General features: G+C 42.7%; 2 protein-coding genes across 11 annotated transcripts in view; one reads left to right on the top strand and one right to left on the bottom strand.

Moving 5' to 3' along the window:
• The window catches only part of LOC136759718 (hephaestin), a 29,732-nt gene extending 23,021 nt beyond the window's left edge, over nt 1–6,711 (bottom strand). For 2 of the 8 annotated variants that reach the window (XM_066714708.1, XM_066714715.1), the window contains exons 1-2: nt 4,851–4,949; nt 1,170–1,374 (exon numbers count right to left, since the gene is read on the bottom strand). In XM_066714708.1, the coding sequence (XP_066570805.1) occupies nt 1,170–1,330 (161 nt within the window). In that variant the 5' untranslated portion in view covers nt 1,331–1,374; nt 4,851–4,949. Of the gene's footprint in view, nt 1–1,169; nt 1,375–1,990; nt 2,332–2,889; nt 3,076–4,850; nt 4,985–6,364 lie in introns of those variants that run through there. The other 6 variants (XM_066714712.1, XM_066714709.1, XM_066714714.1 and 3 more) reach the window with 6 other exon arrangements.
• LOC136759720 (heat shock factor protein 3) lies at nt 5,813–23,019 on the top strand. Of its 3 annotated transcripts, XM_066714719.1 has the most exons (16): nt 5,813–5,988; nt 7,802–7,910; nt 8,152–8,279; nt 10,349–10,473; nt 11,168–11,243; nt 12,947–13,008; nt 13,092–13,176; nt 14,321–14,451; nt 17,838–17,918; nt 18,692–18,937; nt 19,219–19,324; nt 19,694–19,759; nt 20,026–20,074; nt 20,512–20,664; nt 22,276–22,360; nt 22,858–23,019. In XM_066714719.1, the coding sequence occupies exons 1-15, from the start codon at nt 5,893–5,895 to the stop codon at nt 22,323–22,325; spliced, it is 1,563 nt and encodes a 520-aa protein (XP_066570816.1). In that variant the 5' UTR covers nt 5,813–5,892; the 3' UTR covers nt 22,326–22,360; nt 22,858–23,019. The 3 variants fall into 3 exon arrangements, with proteins under 3 accessions (XP_066570816.1, XP_066570814.1, XP_066570813.1); XM_066714717.1 differs by lacking the exon at nt 22,858–23,019 and having other exon boundaries at nt 22,276–22,637; XM_066714716.1 differs by lacking the exon at nt 22,858–23,019 and having other exon boundaries at nt 20,987–22,637.
• The last annotated feature ends 1,318 nt before the right edge of the window (nt 23,020–24,337 follow it).

Raw genomic sequence — 24,337 nt, 5'->3', positions numbered from 1 at the left:
ATCAACAAGGCATTTTCGCCCACAGGACTGCCGCATACTGGATGTTTTTCCCTTTTCACACCATTCTTTGTAAACCCTAGAAATGGTTGTGTGTGAAAATCCCAGTAACTGAGCAGATTGTGAAATACTCAGACCGGCCCGTCTGGCACCAACAACCATGCCACGCTCAAAATTGCTTAAATCACCTTTCTTTCCCATTCAGACATTCAGTTTGGAGTTCAGGAGATTGTCTTGACCAGGACCACACCCCTAAATGCATTGAAGCAACTGCCATGTGATTGGTTGGTTAGATAATTGCATTAATGAGAAATTGAACAGGTGTTCCTAATAATCCTTTAGGTGAGTGTATGTGTCTCTGTTATTTCTGTACACATAAAGTCATTATCTTGTTCTTAGCGATATCCCTGACTCGGCTAAGTGCGAGACACTTAAATGCAAAGCTGATTTGGGGGCTGAGATAAGCTAATGATGATAAAAGGTAAACGGAGCAGGGGTGACTGCAGCTCTCTCTGTCCAGGTCTCTCCGAAAAAGTCACTCACAAGATAAAATATCATGTCTTGAAATTGAAAGAGTGGTGGACCCATTTTTCTTTTTGTTGAGGGCAGTAATGCATCAAATAGGAGCAGGACACCACTGTTATCTAGAAACATTACAGCATTATGTTAGTGTATTATGTTTTTTTTTTTTTTTCACACACACACACACACACACGAAGAACCCATCTGTTTTCTTATGCCTTTCTCCCTCTATAACAAAACACATATAAGTATCATCATGTAACTACTCATGCAGTAGGTTGGGTCCTAGATATCACACTGTTGCCTCTTAGATTTCCTTATAAGGATATAATGCAGATATTTTTGAATCTGAGTCGACGTGCAAAAACACTTCAACCAAACAAACAATACTCATAATCATTATAATTTACCAACAGCCTTTCAGTTTGGATATATTATTAAAGCTCAGCTATCTGTGAGTAATGAGCAGAATAATAAATAATTAACTCACACTTTAGGACTTCCTTACAGATGCAATTCATCTGCCCTTTAAACCCTTACTCCTGCAGCTCAGCTTCTTTTTGTTTAGTTCACAAATACACAATTCAAGTTGTTTAGTAATGGACACAATGCACAAACAAAGGAACAAAGGAAATAAGATAAGTACATACGCCTCTTCTGAGAATGTGTGTCCAGTGACTTCATCCCTCCCTGTGGGGGTGTAGTCCCAGTCTATCTCTCGAATGCCAACATAATAAAGCCTGGTGGCAGCCCTAACATACAGCAGCAAACACACTAATCCCAGGATCTGCAGGAGCATAAAACGTCTCATTGTGCTTCACTCCCAGCCTCCACCAGCCTTGACTGCAATAGTATCTGTGGACCAAACAGTAAAAATAACATTGAGGATAATTGCGATTAAACAAGTTCCGCCAAATAACATTAACTTGATTATGCTGTTCCAAATTGATTTATGGTGCCAATAAAATAATAATAAAAAGTAGCAATCATCACCTACAGAGTAAAATTAAGTTGATTGATCCCCACAATTGCATGTCCTTCTGTGCAGGGATCTTTAGGTACCAGAGGTGTTGTTAAACATTTTATTAAAAATGGTGAAGGATCTTAATTAAGTGAGAGGTATTGTGCCAAACTAGCCAAACTATGATTCAAATGATAAAGAGCGGAGGAAAGGAGTTTCACGTCACAGGAACATATGCATGTATTCCATCATTAAATCTACAATCATAAAATTGGTCTTGTAAACCTCATTCCCAAGGGAAAGTGGATTAAAGTGATGGAAGAGACATGTTGAATAACTAGCATTATTGTACACAGAGATGTTTTTAGAGTTGTGACAGGCTGTGGTGGATGGTGTCCGAAGAGACAAATCGTTACGTTCTCAGTGTTCATTTGTAACAGCCACATCACAGCGAATACATTTTTAAAATCTACGTTAAAGCTACTGTTTGTTAGTTACTGTCTTACTTACCGCATTGAACTATATATTGACAAAGTTTCTGTAACTGGAAATGGCTGCATCGCATATACTATTGTATAGAGAGATTGTACAGTGTTGCTGCGCGCTTAGCTTCACCTTTTCTGCAATCAGAAGAGGCAGTTACGCAGAGTTTAGCATTCCAGACATTCCAAGCAAGTTCGGCCGACGCTGTACTAGGGCGTGACTTGCAGGATCTGGACAGAGCAGTGTAATCCAACGCAATTCAGGTGTGCTCTCTGCTAATTAGTTATAAGTTGGCTATTTAACAGCCCCCCAGGTCCTCCGCACCAGCAGTCAGTGCCAGCAGCCTCAGTGCCCCCCTTCCGAAGAGACACATTTACAAGGGGCAGGGACTCTAGCTGTGGGACTCCAGAGAGGAGAAGACTGCAAGGAGACGCCGTACATCATATCCAGGCAGTCATGACTATCTCTGATTCCAGTCCTGCTCTCCGCCCCCTTGTCGTGCACCTGCACGCCATTGCCTCCCTAATCCCTCTAATCCCTCATCTCTCTGCCTCTCCTCCCTCCCCTCTACTCCACTCTCTGGAGGCCTGTGGAACTGCTACTCAGCTTCCAACAAGGCTGACTTAATCTCCGCTTTTGCCTCCCACCACTCTCTGGATTTCTTCCCCATCTCCACTATTTTAACTTCTCTCTCTCCCCATCTCCCCCCACTCACAAGGCAGGTCGCCAGCTAGATCTCATCTTCTCTAGAGGCTGCTCCCCTCCCTCCCCACCACACCCACTCTCTCTGTTACCTTCCGCCGTAATCTCCGCTCCGTCTCCCCCCCCACCCATGCCTCCACAGCTCTCACTCTCTTACCTTCCATTGACTGTTTTTCCCATCTATCTGTCAACTGTGCTACCTCCTCTTTGTTCTCCTCCCTCACCTCCTTCCTTGACTCTCTTTGTCCTCTCACATCTCGTCCTGTCCGTCCCTCCCCTCCTCAGCCTTGGATCTCTTCCGTTCTCTGCTCAACCCAATCCAGTCTGCGTGACACCGAACAGAAGTGGAAAAGGACCAAACTCCCAACTGCCCTCGAACTCTACCTCTCTCTACTGTCTACATTCTCCTCCTGTCTCACCGCAGCCAAGAAGTCTTACTTCTAATCTCTCTTTGAATCCACTGTCAACAACCCCCGCAAACTCTTCTCCACCTTCTCCTCCCTCCTTGCCCCCCCCCTCCTCCAACCTCATCTCTCACTGCTGATGATTTCACCTCCTTCTTCTCCTCCAAGATTGCAGACATCCGCAGGCTCTTCAACAGTCCCCCGTCCTCTCCCATCATGCCCAAGTCTCCCACTGATCAATCTTCCTTTTCTTTATTCTCACCTCTCTCGGACTCTGACCTTTCCTCTCTCCTCCTAAGTCACAAACCTACAATGTGCGCCCTGGATCCTCTCCCCACTCGCCTCCTCCAAGTGACTGCTCCTGATCTACTCCCCTTCATCTCCTCCCTCCTCAACTCCTCCCTCCTCTCTGGCTGTTTCTCCTCAGCATTCAAACAAGCTGCTGTCACCCCACTCCTCAAGAAAGCAACCCTTGACCCCACCTCTCCTCAGAACTACCACCCTGTCTCCCTACTCCCCTTTCTCTCAAAGACCCTCGAGCATTCTGTCCAACATCAGCTCCCTGCCTTTCTTTCCCATCATTCACTCACTTCTTCCAGAGCAACATATGCTGAATCCGACCCTTCCTCACTGACTATTAGCTGCTCGTCCAGTCACTGGTCCTCTCCCGCCTGGACTACTGCAACTCCCTCCTGGCCGGCTTGCCTGCATCCACTACCCGCCGCTCCAGCTCATCCAGAACTCTGCGGCTCGTCTGGTGTCTCTCTGCCACGATTCACACACGCTACTCCACTGCTCCGCTCCCTCCACTGGCTCCCGATAGCGGCACGCATTCAGTTCAAGACACTGACCCTCACCTACCGCTGTCTCGACCACACTGCACCAAGATACCTTCAGACACTCTCCATACATTCCCTCCAGACCCAGAAGACTGCCAGAAGACTAACTCTGCCTCCTCTCCACTCTCCTTCCTCCAGAGCCGCTCCTCTTTCAGACTCTACTTGGAATTTAGTCATTTACTCTCCTGTAAGATAGCACTTTACAATGTTTTATCATACTCTTGCCTTTGCATTACTTGCACTTGTATTGTTTGTTTTTTTTGCAATGTATTGCACTGTATTATTGCACTTTGTATCACACTTAAATTTTGTAAGTCACCCTGGACGAGGGCATCTTCTAAGAAATAAATAATAATAATAATAATAATAATAACCTTCACAAGGATAAAGGTCATGCCAAGATTATTAAGAGAGTTTTAATTTGAAAAGATCAAAATCTGATTCACACTAATATGTTGTAAATGCATGATTTGTGTGCTTTACCCACCCGTATGCTGCCCTGAGTGAGGAAACTCCTGGTACAAAGAGAAAACCACATGAACCATATGGTTTTGGTCACCAGAAGCTCAGGGCTCTCCCCAGTAACAAGCCCCAGCCCTGATGCATCACAGAAGGTCATCTTAATAAACATTTGACAGAATATCACTGTGAGAGGTAGGTCATAAGGGTATGCTTTGTCAAATTATGCATTTCAATTGTTTAAGGTTTCCTTACAGAAGCAAACACACTCATAATAACAATAAAACCATCGTTTTATGTGAAATGTGAAGACAATATATACACACAGGTAAGGTTTAAGATAACATGGACATAAAGTCAACAGGTTTGTTCTGAGCAAATTACGAGACATTTTGCCAAAGTGTAACACAAATCCCTTTGGTAGCAAGAGAAACACAATTCCACAAAACCAGGTTAAAGAAACTTTGAAATTGTGCAGCCTACTGTTTTGACCTCCAAGAGCAGGGTTGACTTCACAAAGAGAACAAGTGTTCCTTCAGGAAAAAGACAGTTTATCTTCCGAGTCATAAGTTTTATTACTTGCATGTGTGCTGCCCATTTCCCATATTTGACAATGTGAGCGGTGAATTCTCCAGAATAAGAATAACGCTATCTTAAGGTCAAAGTCTTCACAGTAAACAACTGACTTTATAATGACGTGAAGTAATGCATGACTTATATCTATTTAGAGCCAGTGATGCAATGGGAGACACTGTCGCACAAATTCATCAGTGGTTAATAATCAGTGGCTAAAACTGCTTCCCAGAATTGGTCCATTTCCATTTTCATATATATATATGTGTGTGTTTTTATGGCTACTGTTAAATTTGGAAACACTGGTAATAATTATATGATGATAATGTGCCTTGGTGCTGCTTTTCCAAATATCTGTTTCGTTTCAGTTCAAAGGTTTATTGTTGCTAGTTAACCTAGTATGGTTTATGGATTTGCTCCATTGATTATAGATTTTAAAGCTAAAGTTAATTCGTTTAAAAAAGTTTATTAATAATTTACCATTCTTTCTTGAGGAAATATTGAACAGTGTCAATCAATACGCGAGTCTGAGGGTAGCCTACCTGACTTAATAATATTACTTTTTAATTGTTTTATTGCACCATTAATAACTTTAAAAAATCACATTGTTTAGCAGACACAACCCAGAAAACACTTGCACTAAGTGAAGCCTGGCTCTATCCTGGTCTACGTGGCCTGGACAGCGGGCGCATTCCTGTAGCGCAAGTGTCCGCAGTTCTGGGCGGATCTTCGCGGCTCCACCAATGGGAGCGCTGGGATTCTGCAGACCTGCGCAGAGCTGCGGGCATCTGCGCTCTACAGCCTGTGCCATGTGACGAGAGCTTGCCGACGACTTCCTCCGAGGAGCGGAAGTACGTCAGGACCCCGGGAGAGCGAGTGAGCCGTGTTGGCGGTGTCGAGACAGCTCCCGAGTAGGACTTGTCGATAGAAGCAAAACCAATAAACGTCAAACATGATGAAACACAGTAACAGTGTCCCGGGATTTATCTCAAAGCTGTGGATGCTGGTTGACAACCAAGGCACCAATGAGGTTATTTGTTGGAGCTTGGTAAGCGCAGGCAGAGGAAGCCGCTCCAGGTCTTCCGCACTCCTCTCTGTCTTCACTTTTACAATAGTGTAGCTCGCATTACTGCAGCTCTGCGTGTTTGCAGGGACAGCAGTGCGTTTTCCGTGACACAGTGCGGCGTGTCGATGCGGCGCTGCTGTAACTGCGGGTCCGTGTGACGCATGCGCGCACTGCTGTCTGCCTCTGCGTTCACTTGGGCTGAACGTCACCCCCTCTCAAATAAGTGCAGAAACGAGAATCCGCTAACGTAGTCTGCATTGTGTATATGCTTTTCTGCCGATAAATACTATGCACTGCAAAACAACATCTTACAAAAACGCCACGGTCTAATTCATGTAAAATGTGTGCTTCAGCTTACCCACCATGTGTCTGCGCCGAGGTCAGTGTAAACTCAACTCGCACCCTGTTGCAATCCAGTTTCTCCAGTCATTCAACCCGGCACAGAGAGCATGTTCCCCGGGGAAGGTCGGGAAACTATTTTAAAATGTCCACAAAACTGCTATATAAGGACAATTGTAAAACAAAGCTATTCCGTATAGTAGTCTAGTGTGGGAAAAAGGTTGTACAGTCTACAGAGTGATTGATTTGCACTTCTGACGTTTGAGTACAAATATAAACCTAAAGAGTTTCCTTTTAAAATAGGTTGGGTACTCTGAGAAATCTCGTTTGCAGTTCCCTAAATATTACCACTTAATACTCCATTTGTAATAATACTACTAACAATAATGTTATTCTATAGTTTAGAAGCTACTATGCATAACATCTGCATACATGTTTTGCAACCAGCAATGTAATACATTAGGTCTAACTAGCTGACTTTCAAGATTTTAATCTGTTGCTGTCTTGATAAGTACTTAGTTCCTCTGAGAGAATTTTTTAACCCCAAACAGAACTGAATTGACAGATACAAAGTTTACAAAAGAGAAAATATTTCCTTTAAGTCCCACAAAAGGTGAGAAATTAAGTCGTTTCTGTCTGACTGACCTAAATACTAGGCTAGAAAAAGAAAGCGTGTGTAAGTGGTTCCACAGGGTGTAGTGCAGCCATTGTAAATGTGACAACAAGACCATGGCAACGTGACACCATGGAAATCGTCTTGACAGGACAATATGCTCTGCAGCTAAATATGTCAATTTTCAAGCATATAATAGGATTTATAAAATGAAATGGAGCATCCAGAAAATTTTTCACTTAAAATATAGGACCTGAAAAAGCATCGTTACATTAAGCTTTGTAAAAGTTGAAGAATTAATTTGCTCACACATTTCATAAGACCCAGAAGATAATAGTGTGAATGCAGGCTTCGCAGAGTTAAACCTGAGAAGAAACAGGTTTGGGGTCTTTTTTGGACTCGAGCATTTTTCTATACAGACAATAACTATGAGTATCCACATAAAAACTGCCTGCAGTAGACAAACACATGCTACCCTTTACACATAAACTGCAAATCTACTGTTCCAGTCTGAATAGAATCAGTTTGGACTTTGGTTTTAGTTAATTAAAGCCTTGTGTTTTTATGTGTTACATTTGTATAAACTATACACAGTTGTTTATGGGGCAAATCATATTTAATCTCTTCAAGTTAAAATTAAATACTGCTATTAGTTAGCATTTGTGTAGTTATACCATTATAGTACATGAACCATTACTGCATAATCGTATCACCCTGACTGTGGTTAACTCTCAGCACCTACTCTTTTAGTCAGGTATGTAATGTTGAACACACGTAACGGACATATTACATAGAAGAAAATAATGGCTCTTGAGAAGAAATATCATTTTTATTTGTTCCTAGAATGGACTGAATTTCAGAATCCTCGATGAAGAGAGATTCACAAAAGACATCCTTCCCAAATACTTCAAGCACAATAACCTGTCCAGTTTTGTCCGACAGCTGAACATGTGTAAGTACACAGTGTAGTAATGCAATGGGATTTCATTCCTTACATTAAAAAATGTCTGTCTTGATTTCCAATTGTGCAATCGGAGAACAGTGCCTCTCCCTTGAGCATACACACGTACAGGACGCCTCGTCTAACTGGGGGTTTATGTCACTGAAAATGTAAATCACTGTAAATGTAGTGTGTGATCAACTATGCAATGCTATTTCAACAAAACTGTTAGAAATGTCTGTATGTATTGCAGATGGATTTCGAAAGGTGATCAGCATAGAAGGCGGCCTTGTGAAGCCAAAGCAGCACACCGCTCTCGAGTTCCACCACCCGCATTTTCAGCGGGGCCAGGAGGAGCAGCTGGAGCTGATCCGACGCAAGGTGAGAGTGCGTCCACACAGGTACACACTGGGTCATATTGCCGTTCAGCGTCAATGAAACGCCCCGGCGTTTATTCCAGATAACCGCAAGAAGCCCCGGCGTCAGTAGGAGAGCGGCGGTTGTATTAACATTCATAAATAATAAAGACATCGCGGACTCATGCAGGGTAAGAAGAGCCTGGAAACGTTGCTTCATTGTAGAAGTAGGCAAATAGGCCAGGCCTTTTTTTTTTAATGTATTATTATTTATTATTAATTTGCTGACCAAAGATGCAAGCAAATCACAGTCAGTGTATGGTGAAGGATACACTGTATTGAAACCATGATGCCAGTAATTCTGTTAGCAGTCTAAGAGTCGATATATTGTGAACTCTCACTAAATACACAAAAAGCACTTAAACAAAACTGTGGAAATACGCTTTAAACCAAAGCATCAACATTATACTGCATTAATGCATTGTTTATGTCGCATTTCCAGTTCAATCACTACAATTAACAGCAATACAAATACACACACACACACACATATACATATATAGTTAAAAGTGAGAAATTAATAAAAACACGTGATGGTGTTTTTTTTAATTAATATACGGTATATATATATATATATATATATATATATATATATATATATATATATGTACTGAAAACAAGAAAAATGCAAAAACTAAAAATACAAGTTTACATAAATATGTTGTGGAAGAAACTGTATCGATTTCCCTTTTCTTCATTTATAAAAATGAAAAAGTTTGTTTTGTAACCCGGCGTTTATTAGAGACCGGCTTTTGTTTACATGATTATGCAAATCGACCCAGCGAGTATTGCAAGTTTTACAGTATTTAAATATTTATAAGCATCTGCATTGATCTGCTGACTTACATGACTAGATTCAGCTGAATTTGGCCCCCAGTCCTGTGTGCTGTTGGGAGCCACTGAAACGCAGGGAAACTGTCTCAGTTCATTGGGTTTCCACACACATCCTCCGTGGTACAGTGTTTTATTGCCTGAAGAAGGCAATGATTGCTGCCCAAAAAGCAATTAAAAGAAGCATAGCTTAGATGTGCAGCTCGATGGAGTAGCAATGTGTAAGGATCTGTGACCACAAAGGTGCCGCTCACACATTCGGGTGAAACGTCTGCGATTGGAGGCCTTTCTGTCTTTATTTTCTCTCCCTGTGTCTTGAGAGCAGCCATGACTCTCACAGTTGAACAGGCCTGTTTCCAGATGTCAAATGTCCACACTAGGTTAAGTGGTATCAGTAGAACACATCCATGTCGATGTCGTTATACACAAACTCTTCCTCATCTTCCTCACTCGGTGTCGTGACAACCTTAGATAGACATCGGTATGAAATGAGCCGCAGACGCATCCTTGAGTCTCACAGACCACAATAACAGCCGCTGTGCAGAAGATCTAGGGACGTCCTAGATGCAGTCTTACCACGTTGTCTTGGACCTGACGTTTGCTTCAGTGCTCTTACAACGCTCTCTCTCCGCTTTTGCCCCTTTCCTCGGGGCCGCGGGGTTGTGTTAGTCACGGTGCTCTAGATGTATTTGATTGTATGTGATGACTTGTACGCTGGCAAGTGAGGACCTATCCTGGCATTAAAGAGCCCACATTTCCTGTGAAAGCGCCTGCTGTGGATTAATTTGCGGAGACGTTCTAGACTGGTGTTGAGATGGCTGTTGAAAGTGGATTTTTCAGGAATAGAGTTTAAATGAAACACTTGCTCTGATAGGATTCGTGGACACCAACTTGTATGGTCTTAACACTGGTTTGCTTAAAACATGTGACATGAGATATAGATTGGGTATATTTGAGGGTTCAACTAGGTTTGTGAGCTTCTTCTCTGTAAGTCTTAATGTGTTAATCATAAGCCAACCTTGTTTATAGAAGAACTCAATATTGCCTCCGCCCAGATTAAACAAAGAGTAATTGTGCCATGGTTATCATTTGTTTGTGATTTAATCTCATTTGACTTACTTCTGCTCATCCAAGGATGTGTAATGGTGCTTGGCATTGAATGTTAATAGGACAAAGGATTTATGGTTGTCCAAACTATTTCAGGTGTCCTCAGTCAGAACAGAAGATACCAAGATAAGTCAGGAAGATATGTACAAAATACTGGAGGATGTGCAACAAGTCAAAGGCAAACAAGAAGATATGTTCCAGAAGATTGAAAGCATGAAGAGGTATTTGGGATTAAATTCATTTCCACGGGATTGCTTTTTGTTTTTAGGTCAATAACAGTATTGATATGACTACACATAAAAATCTTCTGTCTCTCTCTCTCTCTGTATATGTGTGTATTTAAATTGTATTCTTTATTTTTGCCACACTGTATCAAGTCAGAGCTGGCAGCATTTGTCATCTCACATTTCCACAAAATGCTTCAGGCCATCACAAGCCACCCAGAACTGATGCAGATTACAGTTAAAACATTTGTGTTATTATGTTTAGGTTTTGTTTTTCGATGCCAAGAAGCTATCAGACTATCCGATCTCACTGATTTGTTTTCCACCTCCTGGAAGCCAGTGGCTCAGCTGTGATGTGTTAAGACACCTGCAAATTGAAACCATTAAAATAGTAAAGCATGTCACATTTAATCACGGTCCTGATGTATCAGGGGGTTCGAAAGAGAAAGACATCTCTCTGACAATATGAAACAGTGACAGTTTTCAAAGTCGTCGTAGTGCATACTTTAATTGAAAGTTATCACTTAAATGACAAGTCTCCCAGTTTGAACGATAACTATCTATAGCCATCAGAGTCCGCTTAGTAAGAATGAATTATAAAATGGTTAAGATCTGTTTTTGTTTTGTTTTTGTAGCTAGTATAATTACATTAAATGTGCACCATAATTAGATTCCCATCTTTTTGTGACAGGGACAATGAGATGTTATTGAAAGAAATTGTGTCACTCAGAAGAAAGCACAATCAACAGCAGAAAACACTCTCCAAGGTAAAAGTAGAAGGTAGAAAACTAGAAGGCATTGGTTGTACAGACGGGAACCTCAGCCAGTTCTCAGTCTTTCCTGATTCCCATTCTCTGAAGAAACAAAAAGCTGTTTCTGTTGTAGGTGTAAACCTGGGCTCAAATTAGCGCCATAAGTAACGAATTCAAAATAAAAATCCACCCTGCTCACTGATTGGGTTAGGAAGAACCGTGACTCAAACCTGCTGGACCAATGGAGACCCATGATCCACGCCTCCCTGTAAATCCCGCCCTCACGACAAAACAGACAAAACTCATAAACGAAAAAAACGAAAGCAAAAAAACTGGTGCTGAAAACGAGGCTCTCAGCAGCACAGCCCCAGACAGGGACTCCAGTGTCTCCTTAAATATTATTTTATTTCAATTTTTTATTTTTTGCTTTTGATATAATTATTTTTGTTTACAATTCTTTACATTTTGCTTTCGATTCTTTTATTCTTGCTCTCAATATCAATTTTGTCTCAACTTTATTTTTTTTGTTTACAATATTTTTTATTTTGAATGTATTACTTATGGTGCTGATTTGAGCCCATAATACTCAGCATAACAAATAACAGAATTCATAAGTCTGTTTTTATTGTGGGGACAATTACCATTAGATCCTTTGTGTCGAGCAAACGTGCAGAATGAGGTTTATTCAACTTATGGGTTCTGCACCAAGATGCTGTTGTGTCAGTATATTCAAGGTAAAATCAAGCGCAAACAAGAAGGCAGTCTAGTCAAAATGGATTCCATGGCAGATGTGTGCAGAAATAAAGACATTTATCAGCAGCATTTCTAATCTGAACTTCTCCTCGTTTACGGAGCAGTCGCTTTAAAAGCAGAGATCCTATCCTATCATTTAAAATGACAGGACACTCTCTGAAGTGTCGTCCTGGCCTAGGAGATATAACAGAGCTCATTAGCTTTATTGTTTACGATGCTCATTGATGGGATATGGATTTCACAAATAATAAGAACTCGTTCTCCACTCAGCATTGCCAGTCTTTTGTTTTTGTCACGAAGGGAAGAGATGCAATTATCTTCATTACCTCCTCAGAGAGAAGACAAACTGTAAGACATGGAGTTGCACTTCTGTCGAAATCTCCTTCATGTGTGTTTTGTAGACATTTGATCACGTATGCGTTGCTATACAGTCCCTGAAGGAATGACTTTAAACACAGGAAGCAATCCGTGTGTGAACCTCATTGGGCTTCTGCTGTCATTCTAGACAGCCGGACATACGTGTATAAGTGGGATAAGCACATGAATGTAGACTGAATACATATGTTTGCTTTTATTTTTTTGAAGTCAGTCCCCACTGATCAAGGTGTGTTCCTTCAGCATGTATTCCGTAAGACCATCAAAGTGAAATATACTTCAAGCAAAATATGCTTTTTTTGCCTTGGCATCTCCTGCCTAACAATTCATTCTGCTTGTTTGTGATTCTATGGATGTCCCCTCATCTCACAAATACACTTATCAGTGCTGTCTACAGATACCTACAGATTATAACCATACAGACCAGTGATCTGCTCTCATAAGTTAGTTTAATCTATTGTGTTATTGTTACCCTTGATATATATAGTGAATATTGTATTCTGGTGTTGGTTAAACCATGCAAGTTACCTCTTTGTCTGCTGAATAATAGTGATGATAATGCTTTTGACACTGAATGTCTGTGTTTCCAGGTGATTCAGTTCATTCTTAGCCTCGTTCAAGGAAACTGTGTCTTTGGAATCCAGAGGAAAAGGTAGAGTATACCTGTTTATTCTTTTGTTAAATAGTAGGATCTAATGACCTTAGATTAATTTCACTTTTCGCTTTTCTTCCTAGACCACTCACACTAGACAGTTCAGAGGCACCACCTGCAAAGACCAGAAAAGCCTTCGTCCTGAGAACCCACGAGAGCCCTGCTCCTGTAAGAAACACAACCCCTTACTAACGCATCAGTGCGTGACTGTGGCGGTGTTGTCCGTTGGCTTCAGGATGTTTTGCAGTATTTTAAAAAATGACAGTGACTCTTCTGTGTCTTAGCAAGTCCTCTCGGGGCTTGTCTTAATCACATTCCTGTCCCCTCTTTAATGTGCTGTTGGTTTTGACACTCATCTTTTCTCAGTTACAGTAACCTCCTAGTAGCTGCAGGTTCGTTGTGGGATCTCTGAACCTTTGAGAGGGTCTAACACAACCTACCAGTTTCTCTCTAGGGGGTAGATATATTAATTTCTCATGTTCAGATTGTTTCAGCTCATGAAAATGTCCACAGTCATTGACGAAGCATTTGTGCCCCTCCTATGTTTTCCATTGACATCTTGCCACTTAAGCAGAGTGCTGTGGGTCACACTTGTGAAAATTCTCCGTAATGCAACACTTCGAGTGTAATTATCATTTACACCAAGGTGTTGTTTTTAATAGTTTTTAAAAGATACAGTAAATCAAATGGAAACTATTTTTTTTCATAAAATAATTGAAAATATAGGCACTGTGGATAATTGTCAAACAGTATTAGATACATATAGACATACATATCAGTTATTTAGTTTGACACTGAAAGGATAGGAGGGTGTGCACACTTCTGTTCAGGTTTGTTAAAATCTTCACCACTTTAATTAGCAGTGCAGTCTTTGAATCAACCCAAAGGCTTTCGTTAGTTTCTCCTTATAAACGTGTGGATTTACTGTTTTATATATTGCTTATATATACAATGTACATTAGTAAGTGAGTGATGCCTAAACTTGTTATAAATGCCATAAACATTTATTTGAAAGAAGTGTAGCTGAAGAAATGGCCACTTGTTAGTTTATACTCTTCAGAGGTGGACAGCTGTATTAGGTAATTTAAATACAGTGTTTTTTCATAGCAGTAAAGAACTGTGATGTTGATTTTCATGCAGTTCTCCCTTGTCCTGAGTATCAGCAATGATTATCAATTTGCTTTTAAGTCGAGATTCAGTATTGGTAGGGGAATAACTACACCAAGGACACCATTTCTATTGAAGCCAGTTAACAAAACATATCTTATTTGTTTATCGCACTTTCAGTAAAAGATTTCCATTTGTTTCACAGATGAACAGCTCGAGCAGCAACTCGGCTGCTTCTCCAGGCAGGGTCACCATCCTGGACGTCACAAACAACCCCAAGGAAAACACAAGCGATGCGGCGTTTCCTGTGGTCTCACAACAAGTCACAACGCATAAGTGCGATGACAAAAATCGTATTGCATTCTTGAACAGTTACATAATACAACATGGCTGAAGCAATAGGTTGCAAATGCAACCCCGTTTATCTGAGAAAGGAAGCACTGCCCAAGGGGGTGGGGTTTCTGCGCACCTCCGTAGGAACCCGATCGAAACATCACTGTATCAAAGCTGCCATTGGCCCCTGCGCTCGTCACTCACAACAGGTCCCTTCCACTTCCTGTTCTTTAAAAGCTGACGTCAGCGCAGGTTTGTCCTCTTTTGCTGGGAACTAGGACACCCGCGCGACCTTGTAACCCTTGGGCAGCGCTTCCTTTTTCAGATAACCGGGGTTGCATTCGCAACCTATCGTTATCTTTCAAGTCGGAAGCACTGCCCAAGGGAGAGGGGTTACTGTATAACCAAGCCGTCGCAAGGGAGGAGGCAGCGAGCTGATAAGGCAGCCTGCCCCAAAGTGACCGCTAGGGGCCTCGGCAACACAACTCCAGACAGTAACCTCAGGGGCCCCGTGGGGCCGCACCTGAGCCACCCAGGAGCAAGGACCGCAGTCACGCTCTTACCGGGAACTGTCTGGAATCACCATATATTAGGCAGGGCTACAGAGGTCAACTCTTACAGCTTCCACTTACAATAGCAAGGCCGGCTGCTCTACTAGTGCAGCTAGGAGCGAGAAATCTACTTGCACAATATCTGGCGCGGGCAATCAAGCACGTTGTGCAGCCTCCGCGCATTATCATGGCAGTGGACCCCTGATCCAATAGGAGCAGGGCCACAGACCCAATGCAAACAACAGAATACATAGCCGGGTAGTCAGTAGAGTAGCCGAGTTGAACAACAATATACAATATGTACATATCGTGTGACAGCAAGACCTTCATGCTATATACTATAAACTATATACACCACGGGCACAGGAGCCAGCTCATGCGCAACACGTGGGACATCGGAGCAGTGGCCACTTGCTCCACTAGCACAGCTAAGATCGAGGCTGAACCAGCTCTATAATGTCATCACAAACTAAACTATATACATTGCGGGGCGCAGTAATCTTTTCATGCGCTTCCTGCATAACCACAGAAGTGGTGGCCGCCAGCACTATTAGCATAGCTAGGAGCAAGGCCACACCAGCTTAACTGTTGTGACAAACAAACTATATACACCACGGGGCACAGGAACAAACTCATGCGCTACCCATGGAACACAGGAGCAGTTGACGCCTGCTGGTTAGAACGGCTAACGCAGGGCAACATTAGCTCTACTGTGTTGACAAATGAACCATGTACACAGCGGAACAGCAGCAGCGGACACTTTCTCGATGGGACACAGCCAGAGCGGCCACAGACCCGCTGACCAAGGAACTATATAAACAGCGAGGCAGCGAACTCGTCAGAATGGAGCCACAGTCCTGCTGTTTAACACATTTTACATATATATACAGAGCGGGGTACAGGCCAGACACATGCACCACCGCAACACAATGTATAATGAATATACAGGGCGGCCTCGTAAGGCAATGTACCTGGAGGCCGCATGACAGACCCGGGGAACACATCGACAGGGCTGTCAGTAAATCCAGGAGCAGCTCGCATAGGTGCTCGACTGGAAGGCATAGTCCGGTGGAAGGGAAGACACGGTTCACTAGCTCCCTCAGGATGCACTTAACAGGGGCAGACTGGGAGAGGAAATCAGGAGCCAGAGCCCGTAGGCTACTGGGGCTCGACTGCAGCCGACACTGGGTTCCCAATGGAAGGGACCGGTCCCGTCACATCTAACCTGTAGAACCGGGCAGATGTAAGCGGCGAGGCCCAAGCTGTAGTCGCACAAATGTCTGCCAAGGGGGCACCTTGAAAAAGGGCCCGCGATGGGGCAACGCCTCGAGTCAAGTGGGCCACCAGGTGTTCAGGCACCGGGGTCCTGGTGGACTCGTAGGCAATGGTAATGGTGTCCACAATCCAATGTGAGAGGTGCTACTTTGAAAGCGCCTGGCCCCGTGTCCGCGCTCCATAAGATACAAACAGTTGGTCTGAGCACCGAATGTCCTTAGTGTGTTCCAAATAGCACCTGAGGGCCCGCATAGGGCTGAGCAGGTGAAACCGACTCTCTTGCTCCGAAGTGAAGGGAGGAGGATGAAAAGCCATCAACTCAATAGGCCTGTTGACATGGAATGGAGACAGCACTTTCAGGAGGAACACAGCGGGAGGGCCCGTGTGGGCTGCTGCGTCCGGTGCTCTCTCTTGAACCTGGAGCGTTGGGGGGTGGGGTCAGAGGGCCAAGGGATCTGCAAGCAGTCCACAGCCCTCTGGATCACCGCCCAAAACTCCCGGTCCTGACTTACAGGAAGTGTTGTTGCTCAATGGAGTGGGGGGGGACGAGGCCGGTTCCCCCTCCATGAGCTCCGCCTCTGACTTCAAGCCTGTGTGCGGGCTGAGTAATAGGCGGTCCTCCTCCCAGATTACCTGTCTGCTATCCTTGTCCATAGACAGGGCAGAGAGGCTCCTCTCAGAGTCCCGTGGTACATGGGCCGGCAGTGGAGACTCGAGATGTGGGGGGGGTCAGGGTCTGGGCTGCTGTTTGTGCTGCCTGCACAGACAGGAGGGCACAGATGTGGTCCATCCTGCTGTTCAGGGCAAGGATAGCCTCATCTCTGCCTCTGTCCGTGAAGCTGGTCCTCCGGACAAAGAGGCTAAGCAGGGCTCGTTCTCAGCGAACTGAGAGAGCGAGATCTCCTACAGCCGCAGAAGCGGGCTGTAGTGCGGGCGCAAGCCGGTGGAGGAGCACCTCACGCGGGCAAGATGTCTTACGACACAGGCAGCTGGGCCTCGGATTTTACTGCCGCTGCTAGCGCTCCTGCTGTGGAAGAAAAAGCCCTGTGGACAAAAAACCAACACAGCAAGCAGTTGGAATATATATAGCACTATATAAACACGACTTGTTTTTAAAGTGTACTATTTGTAGCCGATACTGAAACCGAAGCGCACCAGAGCCCCGGAGCACAGACGGGATTAGCTATCAATAATAACTAAACACACACAAGACAGAGACGATGTGTAACAAAAACGGTGGTGAACAACACTATGAAGTGAGCCAGCCAGCCGAAATATGCAGTTTCAATGTTTATTACAAACACAGACACAGAGAGCTCACGTTCTCAGGCCCAGCGAAGAGGCAAAAGAGGACGAACCAACGCTGACGTCACATTTTATAGAACAGGAGGTGGGAAGGGACCTGTTCTGAGTGACGAGCGCAGGGGCAGATGGCAGCTTTGATAGAGTGACGTTTCGATCGGGTTCATACAGAAGTGCGCAGAAACCCCTCCCCCTTGGGCAGTGCTTCCGACTTGAGAGATAACAATAGTTATATTATGTCTTTTGTCATGTCATTTGCAGGCCAGAGAAGGTGTATAACTTTCTCGATGTCACAAGCAGTGAGATGCTGGATGATTCACAAACAGACCTGGGAGGTTCCTGGTAACAAACTTTTTTTTATGCACTGGACTTCATGACTATAAAAGCAGTTTTTCCCTTTCAAATACTGGACATCATCATGTAATCATTACATTATAAAATCGAACCCGGTAATGTCTGCATTGCTACCTTGCTTTTTAAGTTTGATTGTTTAGTCCAGGGGTGATCACTGGGTACCTTGAACACATGGCATTTTGACTGATTACCCACAATTGGCTCAATTAAGCACTTAACAATCTGGATAAAATTCCAGGACCAGGGTTGAACAGCCCTGGTTTAGACCCAAGTGTAAGAAATGCAATTTAAATTATTACACCGTGTAACATTTTTTTATTTTTTGTTCCTGGGTAGTAAGTGTTATTTCCTAATTGCTTATGCGATAATTGCGAATTTGTGTCTTTTCGTTCACATAAAGTCAGAAAAAAACAACATATGAATCCAAATTAACATGTATTTATACTAAAGTAATATAATAATTACTTCTAATTCATATGTTGTTTTTTTCTGACTTTATGTGAACGAAAAGACACAAATTCGCCCGTTATCACTGTCCTGGTCACAGAAGCAAAGTTTGTGGGAAATAATAACCATTTTCTATACTTTTGAGACATAAGCAATTAGGAAATAACACTTACTACCCAGGAACAAAAATTGTGTTACATAGTGTTATCAAACCTTTAAGAGTGTGATTTCACATGCCAGGATTCATGTTTTAAATTGCCGCAGGTTTTTGCAGGCCTTTGTGCTGAAATTTGTGTTAATTTGTTAATTAATAGGGCTCTTCCATCAAGTCATCTGGCTTTGGAGGCTTGTGATAATGGCACCTCAATGTTTTCTACCGTGGGACTTCAAATACCAACCAGCCAGGCTGCCGGCAAAGAGACTATTATGTGCAAAACCTGGAAAACCAGCTCATCATCCCAGATCAAACAAGAAGCTCCCATTTTTCCGGACATCCTTCCAGACTGTGTCATGAAAGAAGTGACTCCTTCAGTGAGCAAAACTGCCACCACCAAAACCAAGTATGGCCATCACGACACATGAGATAAAACCACCGCGTTAGAACCCTGAGCATGATAGGAATAAAGTTTCAGAAATATTGATCTCTTAGTTGCATCAGTCTACATGTGAGCCATTATAATGTCATCCTGTCCACTTAACTTGACTTAATTGCTGCTGTTTGCATGAAGAGGTTGTTTTGTTTCACAATTGTACACAATCTGTGTCGAGCATCTCCGGTCATCAGTGGAAGTTGTCTTAAAACCTTGCTAACTAAACATATTTCCATTCTTTTTCCCTTAAGGAATGACATTCAGGAGACCATAGACTGTATAGATTCCAGTTTCGAAGACATTCAGTCGTTGCTGCTGGGAAAGCAGTTCAACATCAGGCCCGAGTTCATCAGTGATGTGAGTTGGACTGTTTTCATCTCAGCTGAACTCTGTACTGTAATTAAAATCAAATTGTTGAACTACTAAACTACATTATGTTGAAATGTGTTCATTGTCAATAAAATGTGTTGATACTAGCAGTCTTTCCAGTCGGGAATACGACCCACAGGGGGGTGTTGGTGTCGGCAGTGTCCCACCCCCTTCGGGTCGTGTTCCCGACTGGAACGATAACAATAGGCTGCAAATGGGAAAACACCGAAAGACTGAGGCTGTGTGTGAGCCTGTGGGTGGAAATGTGTTGACATTTGTTTCCATTTATAAATATGCACTTTTTCTTCATTCATTTTGCATTTACACACTTGTCTTTATTTCCTCTCCCTTTTACAGTTGTTTAATCCTGGTATGTCAGCTGCGGAAATAAACATGCCTGAGAGTGACTTTAACCTGGGACCCGTAAGTCAAAGGAGAAATTAATCAAAACCTTATAAGAGCTGCATGATTAAGCATGAAGCACAACAGGTTCCTTGGTCTCCGAGGAGTGGTAATAGTAGTAGTAATAGTTCAAATCAGTTTGTTCACTAAATCGAATGAATTCCACACTGAACATCCAGGGCGACTTACAGAATATAAGAGCAATTACAGAATATGGTTTATGTCCCGTTTGTCTAAAAGTGCTACTAGTGTGTTAGTAGACAATAAATGGATATTGTTTTCTGCAGGTTTCAGAGTGGCTTGAGAACACAGCTGACGTGCCAGAGACGAGCAAAGGTTTGAGTCCCCTTTTCTTCTGATATCTCTCGCTATAGCCTGGATTACATTGTATTTGTTCCCACACATCCTTTGCAAATGATATGCCTAGTACTCGAAACTTGTTTCTGAATGGAAATTTACAAACGCAAATTGGCCTAGTAATTTGCAGGTGGTGGGTGGATCAAAATGTTGATTTAATATGAGCCAGATATCACACACAGGTGCAGTTGTGACATAAGACGGGTTCTGAGTCACTGTGTCAGTTTCTTGGCTGCAAAGTGAAGTGATAAACAATAAGTTAATGCCACATATTGTGCTGATCACAGTGGTAGATCTCTTAGAGCTCAGTCATTAGGCTATATTTGTTGCCAAGTTAAAAATATGCAGTGCATTGTGGGGACAACACACCAGGGAACATCAGAGCAGGTTAATGACTTTGTTTTGTCATTTAACAGGAAACGAAGTGGTCCAGTCTACACCGGCACAGATCCTCAGTGTCCTGGACACGCTGTGCAACAACTTAGACCCGGAGAAGAGACGCAGCGATGGTTCTCTCTCTCTGTTGGCTGAAGACAGCCCGCCCCCTCCTGTGACAGAGTCCCAGTTAGGTAAGCTTGTCTGTGGTTGTGTCGCCCAGATTTCAGCTGTTGGGGTTGTAGCAGGCGTGTCACATGTGGGGCTCCCAGTCGTCTGATCTTTTCTGATCTTTCTGCAAACCTGCTCTCAGCCCCTTCCTTAAATTGTAGATTAAATGAGCCAAACTCACATCAATAATGAAAGTACCAACAATTTAGTAACTGCGGACGTCAACCAGAACAAGACCAGAAGTCCCAGCAGGCCCCAAGGAGCTTGGTCAGTCGCCTTGATTATAGACCTCTGTGTGTGGTACAGAGCACGTCCTGAAAGACGGTGTTGTCTGTGTTTTTCCAGGTGAAACAGACCTCACTTTTCCGCAGGATTTGCTCAGCCTGTGTGACCAGACTATGTGACCAAACCTCGATTCCATGAATGTGACTGTAAAACATCAACATCCAGCTTCCATAACTCCTCTCCTGTCCAGACACGAGGCTATCTGACTGTTGTTGTTTTTCATAACACATACTGCGTTGTGTTTTCTCAACCCACCTGTTTGTTCATTAAGAAAGCAAAACACACAAACTTCAGACTGATTCAACAAACATGTTGTACGATGTTCTGTTCAGTTTCTCTCTGTCCATGTATTTAAATTTCAGGCCGATATACAGAACAGGCTGCACTTTTAAAGTCATTTAATCCAAAATAAACTGTGGTAGTATATTACTAAACTTGCTTTAAAAGTGTGCAGTCTGCTTTTTGTCTTTCATTGGATATAGTGATAATGTATTACCTAATCTATTCCTTAAGTGAGTGCCTGCAGTCATTGTGCACTAATACATTTACAAAAAAGGGATTGTACGGACCACTATGGATTATTTCCTGGTAATAGTAATTAAGCATCCACAGTCAAATGTTTGTTAAATCCTTGTCTGTCCTAAAACTCAATGATCGTCCATACAGACACAGGGGAAGTGCAGGTGGAGGACAAATTGATAACAGCGCCCCCACTTGGACAAAATTATGATTATCTTTCCCCATCAGTTAGTGTGTGTGTCCAGCTGTGTGCCCCGTCTGAACAGCACCATGCATAGGGCTCAGCTCCGCCCCGTCTGAACAGCACCATGCATAGGGCTCAGCTCGTCCAGATCCAGACTGTAGCTTTCTGTGCAGGACGAGAGATTCTTCCCATTCGATGCTGTGCTTCAGCGGGGTTTCCAGTCTTCAGAGCGTTCATTTTCTCCTCTGAATTATGTTATTGAGATGGCTGTGGTTTCCCTCCTGTTTTTGTTTTTGGACTGTATGCTTCCGCCTGTTTCTTTAGAAAGAGCTCCTTACAGTGTTTAAGAGCAGGCATCCCACTGCTGGCTCAACAACTAGCTTCTTATTTTCTGTTTTATGTATTCAAGCAAGTCAGACAAAGATGTTTTCAGCCACCCTTTGATACTTACCAAGCACCTGTTATATATATATTTCATACAGATATGTTCAGTTCAGTTCAGTGTAATTAAATTAAAATGCAGGGTAAATACGTTAATAAACTACAGCAATATACATGCATAAGGTATATTAAAGCCTTTACCAGCAAATGTTATTTATACATATTTGTCTTGTTATTTTCATTTACTTTTTTTGTGAATTTGTAGGAGTAACTGACTGTTTTGGAATGAGGGCCGCCAGTAATTCAAGATCCTAACAGATACTTGTTCATCCTACTTCACTGCTGCTGAGGTTGGCAAGGCTGTTTAAATTGCACTTTACTGCTGTCTCTTTCACTCCTTTTTTTGTTTTAAAGGTTGTCTCGAAGGTCACGTTTGCTCATCACAGGGATGTGTGCTTATTCTCCAAATGTCAGAACATAATTTTCTTTAACAAAAAGGGATGCATGACTTGAATATTGTTTTATATTATCCTATCTTACATATTGTTCTATGGAAGTTTTTTGGGGGTGGGGGAGGATTTAATAGCTTAAGTATTTAATAAATAAGTACATCTTACTCCCGAAGAATTGTCAGCCTCCATCCGTTCCATTATCTAACAATTAGCTAAATGTCAACCACAGTGAGTCTTTTTTTCTTCAACAGCGTATTATTTTATAAATAAAGCCATGACATTTAATCCCATTCTGTCACAGTAAAATCTTTGTTGTTGTATCAGAGGAGATGTGCATCTCTTATTTGCCATTTTATTTCTTGTGGAGGCGTAAATAAGACTGTCTGCTTTCCCAGAATAAAGCTGGGCTGATTTGCGGTGCAATCGAAAGTGATCGGCTTCCTTCAGGAGAGGGGTAGGTTCGAAGACACTTCAAGAGAAGCTGAGGCCTACGCTGCGTAACTATAATTGCTATATATCGAGAGTGTTCAAGGTCAATAAAGGTCTCTGACAGTTTTGTCAAGCACAATATATAGTTTGATGTTTTTGTTCTGTTCTCTTATACAGTCTTTATAGATATGGGAAGCCCTGTGTCATGAAATCAGACAGAGAGGGAAACAGGGAACTAATGCCATTATAGCAAGAGTGGGTAGCCGGAGCTGTGTTTTCCACCTACAGGGGTTTTGTGTCATCGCTTCATACCAAACAGTCATGATGTTTTAAGAGTACATATGTATTAGTAATTATCTATTCAAACTTTAGCATGATGGGCCCCCACTCTGAATGGCTTGATGTTTGAATACCTCATGAATACCTCACGTGCTTACCCGCATTCTGCCCAAGGGTCAGGGCTGGGGGTACAGCCGAGCTTTGGGTTTGGCGATCAGCACCAGAACTTGGTGGAAGTGCAGGTGCATTGTGCTACTATGGTGGTGAATTAAGTCTTGTGATATGGAAACATACTTTTACTATTTTTTGCTTCACATAATGCTGACAAAGCCATCAGATCTTAAAAAACGTGAGCAAGAAAGGGACTTATTCACAGGATTGAATACACTTGCCTTAGACTGAAGGGAAAAGCAGGAACATGTCACCTTAAGTCACACTGTCTCATATTTTAAGCTATACACACAATCACATAAACATTACATCTCTATCAGTCAATACATCAGTCCTGTACATCAGTGGTTCTCAGCCCTGGTCCTGAGGTGCCCCTACCCTGCTGGTTGTTCCAACCGAGCTCTCAATTACTTAATTGAACTAATAATCTCCTAAATTAGAGCCTTTTAATTATTTTAAAGTGTAGTGATTTTAAGTACTTTTCAGTTGAGTCAGAAGGAAGCAAATTATTAATTCAATTAAATAATTAAGAGCTCGGTTTAAATGCACACGAGCAGGGTAGGGGCTACTCCAGGACCAAGGCTGGGGACCACTGCTGTAGATTGAAGCTAAGCATATTCAGACGAATCTGAATGTAATGATCCAACAGAAATGATTGTACCCTGTGGTACGTTCGTTTCAGCAATTCACACACTTGTCCTGCAGGGTAATGTATTGAACTCAGAAGTCTGTTGAAGTACCTTGAAACTGTCCTCCTCACCCCCACTGTCAACAACCAGTACTAATCTGAGCACCATCCATCAATTGAAATTGCTCAATTAGTGTCCATCAAATTTGACAAGGGCCAAACGACAGTAGCATTCGATGCTCAATACTGAGTTTGATTCCCACTGTACAGCTGGACATCGATCCTGCACTGAACTGTACTATGGGGTTTATTTTTTGTTGTTTTGTCAAGTGGTTTCTCTGAGCCGCTTGAGTTTGAAGGCAGTCAGA

Source organism: Amia ocellicauda, chromosome 10 (assembly GCF_036373705.1).
Source record: "Amia ocellicauda isolate fAmiCal2 chromosome 10, fAmiCal2.hap1, whole genome shotgun sequence".
In the NCBI taxonomy this organism is placed as follows: Eukaryota; Metazoa; Chordata; class Actinopteri; order Amiiformes; family Amiidae; genus Amia; species Amia ocellicauda.
This window is presented reverse-complemented; position numbering and strand designations above follow the sequence as displayed.

Excerpts from the sequence above, each read along its gene's own strand:
- LOC136759720 (XM_066714716.1), top strand. The coding sequence starts at position 5,893 with ATGATGAAACACAGTAACAGTGTCCCGGGATTTATCTCAAAGCTGTGG. Across the intron at positions 5,989-7,801 it reads AGGTTATTTGTTGGAGCTTG|AATGGACTGAATTTCAGAAT; the intron begins GTAAGCGCAGGC and ends ATTTGTTCCTAG. Across the intron at positions 13,177-14,320 it reads CCCACGAGAGCCCTGCTCCT|ATGAACAGCTCGAGCAGCAA; the intron begins GTAAGAAACACA and ends TTTGTTTCACAG.